This window comes from Micromys minutus (assembly GCF_963924665.1).
Source record: "Micromys minutus genome assembly, chromosome: 16".
Classification (NCBI taxonomy): domain Eukaryota; kingdom Metazoa; phylum Chordata; class Mammalia; order Rodentia; family Muridae; genus Micromys; species Micromys minutus.
This window is the reverse complement of record NC_137985.1, coordinates 29,180,426-29,192,532: the sequence shown is the minus strand read 5'-3', so window position 1 is coordinate 29,192,532 and position 12,107 is coordinate 29,180,426. Positions and strand designations below refer to the sequence as shown.

General features: G+C 47.2%; 1 protein-coding gene across 3 annotated transcripts in view; it reads right to left on the bottom strand.

Moving 5' to 3' along the window:
* KIRREL3 (kirre like nephrin family adhesion molecule 3) overlaps nt 1-10,586 on the bottom strand; it is a gene marked incomplete at both ends in the record, with an annotated part of 535,014 nt that extends 524,428 nt beyond the window's left edge. For all 3 annotated transcript variants that reach the window (XM_080929684.1, XM_080929686.1, XM_080929685.1), the window contains one exon: nt 10,532-10,586. In XM_080929684.1, the coding sequence (XP_080785810.1) occupies nt 10,532-10,586 (55 nt within the window). The remainder of the gene's footprint in view (nt 1-10,531) is intronic.
* Between the last annotated feature and the right edge of the window lie 1,521 nt (nt 10,587-12,107).

Sequence of the window (12,107 nt, the reverse complement as noted above, 5' to 3'; positions counted from 1 at the left end):
TGAGATACACCCCTGACAATGGTCGCATCCTTCCTTCATCCCTTCCCCACTTCAGCTGATAATGCATGAACTAACTCCGGCAGGGGCAGTGGTTGTCGGACACATCTCATAACACTGAGGGGGCAAGCTGGCATGTTGGAGATTAATAGAAAGAACAATGGTAAGGAGTTTTGGGGACCACCAACACTCCCCTACGGTCTGTCCTGCAGAGCATAGGACACTTGCTTCTAGCACCAGGCATTGACATTTTGTTACCTTGCCTGGAAGGACACCGTCTTAAACAGATGCAACTGGTGATTTTCCGCTAATGGTGCCATTTGAACTTAGTATTTCTTCCCAGAGATGGAAACAGAATTCACCTCAACAGCCTGCTCAGGACACCAGGGATAAGGACACTCACTCCCTTGCAGCATGGGAACAGCACACTAATCCTGATTGGGTGTGAGACAGTTGGCACCGTGGAGCAGGGTAGAGGGTACAGAACTAATAGAGTATGACGGCTCTGGGAAGGCGGAGCTTCTGTGGCTAGTCCCTCTTGGGGAGGACCGAGATACGTTCAGGAGAAGCCTTCACTGCAGAAAAATGCTGGTGAACAGAGGTTGCTCGCTTCCCTTTGTGCAGCTCTTCCAAGCCTCTTTGATCATTATTAATTGAACCCACCTCGCTCTAGACTAGTGTAGGAATTCCTCTGAACATTCTACTTTCACTACGCGGTGGACTCTGGAAAGCAGAGCCCAGTCTCTCACTGGGAGGGAAAGATGTGGCTACTTCCTCATTCGCACGCCTTCCGGTGGCGTGGTGTGGTGGGAGGGCCAGATTCAGGCCGCCCCGCAGTGCCTTAAACCACTGGGCATCCATCCCTCTTCTGCTTACTCTAGGCTCACTCCTGTCTTTGCAAGCGCGGCTGCTGCCACCATCAGGCTGACTTCGGGGCTGCAATCTTACGCTTGCGACTGATTCCCCAAACATTTATTTTATTTTATTTTATTTATTTATTTTTATTATTATTTTTTTTTTTGCTAACTCCTATCTCCGCAGTTGACTCTCTTAAAGGCTCAGCATCCTGTGCAAGAAAAATGGCTCCAGATGCCAGCTTCCTGAAGAGTTATAATTCAAAGCAAATATGGAATGGACCCTAGCATTTACAACCAAGGCGTAGAAAAGTGCAAGTCCCACAATATAGGGAACAGAGCCACTGGAGGATTAAGTGGTGCTTTCTCGTTAGTAGGCAGGGCAGCTAGGCAACAGAGGATGAGAGTCTTCTTGTACAGCACTTGGATGCACTCTTAACTTTCTGTTCCTTGAATGCCTACTTACCCAGAGAGCCAACTAGGCCACAGTGTGACTTCGAAGCTGTCATAGCTCCCAGCATTGCCAAGGGTGACAGGTGGACTGTCACACTGCACCAGAGTGAAGTCACCTGTGACATTTGCAGGTGACTGACAGAAATGGGTACTGACATGCACCGGAGAACAGAAGGGCACAATGGTTTCTTGCTGAAGCCCAGGAAGTGAGTGGCTTGCCAGGGGATGTTTCTCTTGGCAGCATCCCTGGTGACTTGTGAGCTTCCAAGGTCTTCCTTGGAGAAATAGTTTTAAATAAACTTTAAGCATCCCCAGGACTCTAGCTTGGGCACCTCAACATTTTTTTTTTTTTTTTTTTTTTTGTGCACTGACATCACAGGTTCTGTTTTCCTCAGCCTTTTCACTAGCCTTTATATTTCATCTGATAGTTTTGCATTTATTCATAGACTTTTGGTACCCACCAGTGTGCTAGACACTAGCATGATAAAAGGTAGAATATTTTAGCCAACTGATTATGAAAAAAAAAAAACACTCACTGCCTTGATTTACAGATATCTAAAGGTGGAAATGGGGATGGGGAAGAGAAAACAGGAATTACAGAAGTAACTTCTTGATTACATTCCCGCCCTGCCACTTCGCAGGGCCCAGTGGCCTGGAAACCTCGAGCCTTTGAGGTAAAGGCAATCCTCAGAAATGTATCAGAGCAATTCATTAAGCGTGTGGAATCATAAAGAAATAGAACGCCAAGGCTGGGTTACCTTCTGAAGGTCAGCTCTGGGATTGAGCTTCTTGATCTTCATAAGGACCAGCCAAAATCCCCCTTTTATGCTTGGACACGGATGATTATGGACACCCAGAGGATGTATCTTTGTAGAACAGCATATTTGTAGTGAGGCCCTGGGTTCTTTCTACAGTTCTGAGAGGTGGTGGTGGTGGTGTGGCTGGTGGGTGGGTAGGGATGAGAACAAGGTTTTCCTTCCATCTCTGCATCTGATCTTCTCATGCATAGTTTATGTTGAGGATTTGAAGCAGCCTGATGCTAGCAACTTCTCCAAGAAGCACCAGCCCACACAAAACAACCCTGGAAAGAACTTTGATCAGACATCACCTTTCAAGGGGTCTGAAAGTATCCAACTTGCCTCCATTGCTATTGTGATTAAATGAGGTACTATTCCTGCAAATTATGCTCTGTATTTCCGTAGATTTGCATAGATGCTAATTGCCATAGCTGTCACTATGCCGAGGTATTCTTACAACTACTATTGTCAACAATGGCCAAAAGAATTTGCTCAGTACTGAAGAGATCTAGAGTACATGACCTACCTGCTAGAAGAACGTATCCTAAACAAACCAATTTTTGCTAAGAGATAAATAAGGCCCTGGACCACTTTCATCTTCTTTCTTACCAGTCAGCTTCCTGCATTCCTGATGACCCGAATTCTTCTCTGAAAACACCCACAACAGAGTCTTGCTCAATAGGCCAATATTCAGATATCTACAGCTCTGGAAACAACACTGAGTACTTCTTGTAGGACACTTGAAGGTTTTGTCCCCCCACTGAACTTCCTACCAGCTGCCATCAGTTCCTGGAGAGAATAGGCCACAGAAGACATGGGTAAATCTGAGGACATATATTGTCTACTCCCCAATGAATGGTTGGTTCGTTGGCATGGGAGACTTGTGAAGCATTTCTGACATCTGAATAGAGCCATCTAAGGTGTTACTCTGTTTTCCTAAAAGCCTACAGCTTACTTCTTCTTGAGAACAAGAAAGACATTGCCAGAAAAATACCCCTGGGATGGCTTGTCTTATTCCTTCCTTCTGACTTATTGTTCCTCTTCAGTGTTGTTTTTTCTCTGCCCCTGTATCCTTCTGGGGGTCTTCAGAAAGAGTTAACCGCCATTCCTCATACCCTCCAGACACCCATGGTCCAGGTGTCCTTAGCATTCCATGCCTCTGGTGCTTTGAGCTCTCTTTAAAACCCCTTATCTGCCTCCCCTAGAGAGGCCAGACCAACAGTTAACTAAGTTTCCCATTGCTATTTCACGGCCCACTTTCCTATATCTAAACACACCATCCATAAAGAAAGATGAGCTGGAGAGAGGAAAGTGTTCTTCCACTCAATTGTACAAGGTTTCAGCCTCAGGGAAGTACAGAGAAATAGCAAGAATAACAAGTGAATCCCCACAGCTCTGATATGGAGAGGACGGCAGACCCTAAGCTACTAACCATCTTTAAAAGATACTGATTTCATCCTATCAATCCATCCTTAGAACATGTATCATGTTATTCACAACCACGAGCCAGCCAGCTTTGCCCTCCCCAAGGCTCCTCGCTCATTTCCAACACATCCATTCTAGGCTCTGCTGCTAAGGATGCCTGCCATATTCTCTTCAGTCTTCCCGTCTGTGCACACTGCCAGGTACAGCCTGAACTTTTTGCTTCATGCTATACCCAGAGCACCCCTATATATCTTTTAGGAGCAAGCACACATGGCATCTCTTCTGGACATCCTATTATGATGCCCTGGGCTGTCTCTATTGTTTGTAGAACATCATTCTATAGCCTTTGTGGAAGTCTTGCCTTTGTGTCCAGAAATACGGCCTCAACTATTTTCACAGCAGTCTCTGACACCACACCTACCACAAAGTAGGCTTTAAATGAAAGACGAGATTCTTGTCACAGGATACTAGTTGCTCATAAAATAAGGAGCAGTCAACTTTGTCCCCTGAGACATCAGACCCTATGGAACTCCTGAGGGGAAATTTATAAGGACAAAAGCCACGTATGTTTGCCCTCTTAATTTTAATTCCTACAATGTCAGCATCAGTTGAGAAGAATCTAAACTTGAAACAGCCATCCAGTGCTTTTCCTCAGGGAGCAGTCTACCTAGACTATCCAGCTTGATGTGTCTAAGACGGACTCATGCAAAATCTAGTGGTTTTGGTTTTAACCATCTAAATCCCAGCATTGGGCAAATTTGCTTGACCTTGGCAGTAGAGACACAAGCAGGTCTTTGTGTACTTGTGGAAGAGTGCAAGGGGGCATAGAAAGACATTTTTAGACTTTGCCAAAAGAAACCTCCCAGGGTTTGTGGGATGTGTCAGTGACCACAGTCTTAGCTGGTATTCCCAGGAAGGAGTTGGATGATTGTTTAACTCTCACTCAGTAGAATCCACATGGGCCCCAACACAAGAACTAAGTAAGGCACAAGATCCATCTATACTGGCCACTATTCCAAGGCCTAAGCTTGTTCCTAAGTAGACCCAGAGAATGCTGACATTTATTTAATCCTCATCATGGTGTTGACTGTGTACTCACTGAAACACTGTATGCTTATGGAAGATATTTGTTTCCAAGCAGCTTATGCTAAATTGCCATGATATAAAGGAAACACTTATCCAATATTGACATTTACCGACTTCTGGAAATATACAGCCAGAATGCTCATTCTTTTCCTCTGGGAGGGGAGAAGGGGGGCAACGGTAAGCATGGTGTTTGATGCTAATCTCCGAAAAGCAGGAAGTGGATGAACGTGCATTTTGGTGTCTTCACTAAGCCCCCCTATGACCTTTCACTTTATAGCACCGAGTGTGTTTGGAGAGGTGTGTATGTGAGGTCAAAGCTCTGTCACGCTTAGTACTAAAACTCCTGCAGAAAGCAGAGCACATCGTTCCTCATGTTCCTGGGGGAGAAGCATTTTAATGATCTAGGAGTATCTATAGTCTCACTTGATGTGCATACCTAACTGGGTAAATTCTGATTTCCCCTCAGGAAAAGACAGTGCCACACAATGACATATGGAATAGTGCTATGTGCCAGTGAAGTCGGCTCGCACTTCATTCCTTGCACTCGAAATTAAACCCTCTTCTATTTGCAGTGCGGGTGCAACAGTGAGACCCAGGCACAGGGCTGGTGCGTGACTCTCCTCTTGCTTCTAGGTAGCATTGATGGCTCACTACAGGCAGTGGACAGCACCCAGCACCGCAGACCCAGCTGAACCCAGGGGGGGTCTAAGAATTCTGGGCCATTCGTTGGCCTTTTGTATAAACTGGGGCTGCAAGAAGCAGTGCTAATGAGGGTTGGTATCATGGTGAATCACGCATAGGTAAAGGTATGTTTCTGGTTTCCCCTAGCTCCTCTTCTGTTGGATTAGTACATGGCTAGGAACAGGCACAGGTCACCTTCAGTGCCTCTGTCTCTTGATTGACCTTGGCTTTAACAACGTCTGGATTGTTTTCCCACCTAGAAATCATCTTAGCATCTTCCAGTGAGAACTGGTTGCAGCTGAGATCATATGCATACCCACCTCACTCCTCCCACCCTCCCCATCTCCACTAAGACCCCAGAACAAGTATTCCTGGCCCTCCTCTCAACTCCTCCATCAAAGGCAATTTTATTTTTCCTCGTTCCTGTTTCCAAAACAGTTTATCTTTTTTATCTCCTTGGAAGAAAAGTACTCTACAAATCAAAGGTATCATTAGTATTGTTATTATTTTGCTATTGAAATCTCTTGAATTCACTCTGGATTATTCATGGGCTTTTTTTGGGTCTGCAATATAATACTGCCTAAGTCACCCCTACTGGGCTAAACAAAAAATGAAAAATTGCATCTTCAGGCCTAATCCATGGCTCCACCCCATCTCCTGCTGATCCTGGCTTCCACCAACAGAGGCACATACACCAGGCAAGGCTGCTCCTTGGTACAATGCCTAGCTCACTGCTGCTATGCTCTGAGCCAGATCCTCCTTCCTGTGTCCATGGCATCTTCTCAGTGCCATGCTCAGATGCTGACCCTCCCCTCTCCAACACACACCCCTATGCCCCCAGGGAACTTCTTTTTTATCTTCAATAGATCTGAGGGCTCCCTGGTGGGCAGCAACCCCTGCAGCCCTTGCCTACAAGCAGGCCCCATCTCCCCACCCAGAAGGTTCATTAAAGAAGTGGTCCCACACCCTTGGCAGTAGTGCTCTGACCTTTCAAGATAAAAGAAGTGCTTCTCCCTCCCCTAGATGCCAGGCCACTGGGGTGCCAGCAGCAGGGAGGTTCATACTCATCACTCATTCATCTTTCATTCTGGGCGAGGACAAGTACCCCTAGAGTTTAGTACCCATAGGGTTAAGTACCTGTAGAGTTGTTCACTCACAGTCCATTTTTTTCTGATTTTTCTCTGAACTGAACCCCTTTTCTCTCCACTTCATTTTGGGTGTCCTTTCTGACATGTGTGTGCTCCTTATCCAAACTCCTCCTCTTCCCTTCTTTCCCCATGAGAGCTCTTGGCAAATTTGAGCTTCTTGCAGTAGCTCCTCCATGCTTCCTGTCACTCTGATGGCTCCTGCCCCAGGGCCAGCTCTCCTCACCCAGTCTGACGCTCTTCTGTCTCCTTGGGGATTCAGGCTGCCCTATTACGCTGCCGTCCTATGGCTATATGGTTCTCCTTCTGATATATCCTGATAATCAGAAGAGCATTTATTAAGGAGGTGGATCCCAGACAGATCTTCAGGTAGGGGGTGCTACTCATAGGTAAAATGTGAATTTATTTTTCTCAACATGTTCAGAACATCAAGGAGCATAGACAGAACATACAGGCATTGTGGGTAGGGCAGAGTTGGAATCCGGTGAACATCCCATCACTGGACATGACAGGACCCTCTGGGAATGCCAAGTGGAAAGGCCAGCACACGAAAAAAACACTCTTCCTAGAGTACGGTGGAGCAGAAACCACCATGTCTGTACCACTGAACATTGCCCAAATTGTCTCAGAACTGAAGATGCAAGAGAAGCCGGGAGTCTTCAGTCCTGCTGAGACCCTATTCCTTCAAAGTCACCTAAGATGTGCATGTGCAGGGTAGAGGGAATGAGGCTGGAAGATTAAGGAGGGCATAGAAGGAAACAGCTATGGTGAAGGGAAATAATAAAGGGGAAAATGGAGCAAGTTCTAAGTTTATGGATGACAAGGGAATCAGATCTTCTTCACCCTGGGGCAGAACATACCGTTTCTCTGCAGGAGGCAAATTGTGCTGTGACATTATCCTTCTCTATACAAAGCATGGCCATCCTGACAGCAGAAGGGAGAGGCATCTCTGGCAAGAGAGAAACTCTCAAACAGCATATGCTGGCAGTTCTCTAACCCCTAGCAGGATCCAAACCCAGAGACACTGGCAGAGCAAGCGGGAACGGGACTGTCCCTTAACTGCTCTACTGCTACCTTGCAAAGGAAAGGAATAGGTGATCTCAATCTACATGAGAAATCCAAACTTTAGAAGAAGCAGGGCGTTACTCACTGGAACTATGTTAGCTTTTGCCCTCTCTCAAGGGCTGTGGGACAAAATAAAGGTGAATCGTAGTCAAAAATCTGGAGGGCAAAGATGATTGAGATGTACTTTAGGAATTTGCCCACATGCTAATGAAAATTTCACAACGTTGGGGCGCTCTGGGTCGTGGAAGAAAGATTATGAGAAATACGTTCTCAGAACTCCAAGAAGACATTCAGATGCCCACTGGGAGAAGTGCTGGGTAGCAGATGGTCATGCTGTCAGCATGCCATACACAGCCCTCATAAGACCCCTGGCTCCCTGTTTGCTCTGAGTAAAGGATTGTCCTGACCCTTTATACCTTTCTGTGGGAAAGCATCCAGAAAGTTCAGTGTGTAGGAGGCAGAGTTCAGGCATATGGGTGTATATGTAGAGGGAGTGCCAATTGTGTTTTCAACCTCACTCATTGGTTAGGAAATCACAGTGGGGTCCTCTCCACAGATGGGGCTAATCCATCCATGTTCTGTTGAACGTAGAGCTGCTCTATCTAATAATTTGATCAATGCATGACATTATGCATAAGGTGGTACTAGGATACATACACACACGCACACACACTCAAACAGAATCTTCTGGTAGGATTTACAATGCTCTGCACAACACCCATGTTTTTAATGTGTATGAAGGCCAGAGAGATGGTTCAGTGGGTAAATGTGCTTGCTACCAAGCCAGATGAACTAAAATTTATCCCCAGTAAGTACACAGTTCGAAGGACACAACTAACTCTGCAAGTTGTCCTCTGACCAACACACATGTATCTTTGCATCCTCCTTCATGAGAGCAGACACACAAAAATAAGTATATATAAATAAGCATTCGGGAATCAGGTCACAAGATCTTGCTATCACACTACGATGAACCAACCAAACATCTCCCCTCTTAACTGCATGGTGACGCTCCTATACTCATGATTTCTAGTGTTCAGAGCAGGAAGCTTAGGTTGCCTGGCTCTGCTCCATACCCAGAGACTTTCTGAGACTGCTTTGGAATTCTATGGATAATACATTCAGTGTTGGGCATTGCAAACCAGGTTCAGAAGACCAACTATAAGGAGGTGACACAGATTGCATGGGGCTGTGGTTTCTTTTTACTGCCCTCATGGCTAAGAATGGACGAAACAGAGCATTTACCCTTGGTAGGTAAATATTTAAAGATTCACATGAGGCAGTCAAGAAATAGCTTGGTACTGAGAAAGAAAAAGGCACAGTAGAAAATGCATTCTATAATGATTCAGTCAGGCAGGGAGGCACTTAGATACCTATAGGCTGCTCATGCCAATCTGAGAAAGTACTGATCAAGCTAAAAATACAAAAGACTTACAAAAACTTGCATGAGACCCGTGTGTGTGTGTGTGTGTGTGTGTGTGTGTGTGTTTGTATGTGTATTTGTGTGGGTAAGGTCCCATTCTTCTTTTACAAATTCTACAGGAAACTTCCCAAGTGAATTAGTGAAGAGGCAAAGGAGACTGGGAGTCACTTTATGTGTTTGGAGTGGTTATACGAAAGTGTACAAACATCCCATTGGTAATATAACCAAACTTCTCTACCTCTACATCAGGATGCGTGGGGTGGTTCTTATTCATCTAGTGTGAAGTTTTTGTACAAAGGCTGTTTGTTTGTCTGTCTTCATGTTGCTGTAGGGGGTCCTGGGGAGATGCTCACACCCATATGAATATGTGTGTGAGCTCATTATAAATCTGCATAGACATGCTTTACACATACTTCTATGGGAAGGGGTCCCTCGAGTTTAATCCGGAGGGAAAACTGCAAGTTTGAGCTGCATGGATAAGCTGGGAATCTACAGTGACAACAAGAAGCAGGGAAGGAGAGAAGGAAGCCTGGTTTTACTTGTATTTGGCTTCTCCTGAGAAGAGAAACAAGGGATGCACCCTGATTGCAAAGGCAGCCACCCATGGTGATGTTCTGCTATCTCGAAAACTTTTTACCCCTCGTTTAGTCAACAGATGGCTGTTCTCTGTTTCGGATATTCTGGAGAGCCCTGTCCCTCCAAGAGCTGTGCTGGCACAGGTGCTATCTCAGATGGCAGAGGTGTCACTGGCATTCCAAAAGAGTGGGAAGGAACGGGTTTACTTGGCCCCTCCAGTCTCAATTCCACAGGTGCCTTTAGCTAAGTGGGCGCTTAGCTTCGTTCTTCTCCCTCCACCATGACCAACCCCATGACTCTCAGTGGCAAGGAGCCCAGAGGTAGTAAAGTTCTTTTTGGAGAGTCCACCTGCTAGGCTGCAGAAAGGAAGCAATCAGCACCAGGGGCGAAATTCCATTTCCCAGACCTAATCCAGTGCTTGGTAGGATGCAGAATTCAGCCTTGCTCAGGGAAACGGTGACATTCAATGTAACTCTTTACAAGCTTTCTTTCCCCCTGTCACTGCAAATACCCGCCTCAGTACGTTCCGTAATTGCATCCCTTTCTGCAACTGTGCAGACCTCGCACATTTCCTTTAAACACACCCGGGCAAGTTAGACCTTACTGAAGCTGAAATCTCCACCTACGCGAGGCTCCCCCTTTTCCAACCTGGCTATTAAGGCGAGCCGGCACCCAGAAGTTCCGAATGGCCTGGACACACGGATGCCACCTAATTAATATACCGGGTGCACGAAGAACTTACATGCATCGGAGAGTTTGAGTTGGCCCTGGACAAGAGAGACGAGAAAGTGCAGCCTCTCCTGTTCTCCCAGCCCCTTCCGAAGGGAAATCTCCTGTTCTGTTTTGTTGCATTTGCAAACGCACAGAAGCGACGCTACTTAACAGCCGCTGGGCCGGCAGGGAGACCCGCAGCCAGAGCGAGTTCCCGGGCGAGCCTGCCCACCTCCCAGCCCTCACCCTCCCGCGCCCTCCGCCGCCACCGCCGCCGCCACCGACTTTGCTCCAACTCCGGCGCGCCGGGGTTCCTACCTTGACTGAAGAGGAAGAAGCAGAGGAAGAGCAAATCCAGCTGGAAAGGTCTCATTCCTCAGCGCGCGGGCAGCCGGCGGGGCAACTTGGGCGTGCAGTTAGTTTCTCTTCAAGCGCGGCGGCTCGGCTCGCGGTGCTCAGCCTCCGCCGCCGGTCCTCCAGGGTTCGCGCCGACCATCTGTCAGTCGGTCTGTCCCTCCTCCGGTCCGCTTAGGTGTCGTTGTGTCTCCGGGTATCTGCAGGCAGCCGAAAACCCAATGCTTGCTCTCAGCCGCCTCGGGAAGCCGGGATCCTCAGCAATGTCCCCACTCGGAGCAGATCCATTCTCTGGCTCTTGGCATCCCAAGCACACGGCTTCCTCTGGCGGGCTCCTCCCACAGCGAGCGAACGAGCGAGCGAGCGGGCGAGCCAGCCAGCGAGTGACGAGTGACAGAAGGGCTCCTTTCACAGAAGCTGGGGCGGGGGGAAGAGGGAGGGGAAACAGGTCATAATTAAAGAGGAAACACTTGGAAAGGGGGACGCTTTGCAAAACGGGAGGGTTGCAGAAAGACTGCTTTCCTTCTTTCCCCCACGAACAGGGGGGTATTCTGCTTTTGTTACCGTTATTGACCAGAACGCATAGTGAGCACCGAGCTGAGGTGTGACTTTGTTCACACGATGTAATGTTGTTAAACGGGAGTGAAGTTACCGATGATTAGACTCTTGCACATGCATCAAAATGTGCCTGCCTTGCTCTTGCACTAGGGACTGGCAACTGGGCTAAAAGGGAGTCGGGGGAGGACGGGAGGAGTGCGTGTTTCCCCAGCAAGGACTTGGCCAATGTGTGTAGTCAAGGCTAGGGAGTTGAGATAAGCACACAGGCAGCTTTGCATTTGGGGGACTTTCCTGGTGTGTGTGTGTGTGTGTGTGTGTGTGTGTGTGTGTGTGTGTGTGTGTGTGTGTGTGTGTGTGTGTGGTGAGATTTGATGACTGTGGTGATGGTGACGGTGGTGTGTGTGTCTGTGGGGGGGGGTGGAGATGATAAGCCCTGGGTGTTTGGATCTTACTTTGCTTGCACTGCATCTAGAAAACAAAATGCAGGAGTAAGAGCGAATGCAGGCAGGTCTGTGACACATACCTATTTATTATTATTATCCCCGTCTGTGTCTCTCCTAACAAGGACAGGCAGCAGTGTGTCTTTGCATTTGAGCCTCTCTCCTCTAATGAGCACTCCATCACTCTAAGGATGCCTTTTCTCCAAAAGGTGCTGTGAGTTTGATCACCAAGGAGAGGCCAAGGTCACAGGCAACAATTTCTTAAGAACCTGCAAGTCTTTTTACCTGTGGTGAAACCCACACTCAAATCAAACTCCATTCCCTTCAGGACATCAACATGAAATTACCTAGGTCTATTTACACACTACACATTTAGGCATTCGCAGAATAAGCAGCCCATAGGGGGAAGTAAAACTGACCATGCCTCCAGGAGCTTGTGATCCAAAGTGGAAGTTGAGTGCACACAAGACACAAACTCTAAGTATCTTACAAAGCAACACATAAAAATATGCAGTGTTATATAGAGTGGGTGAAGGGGGACT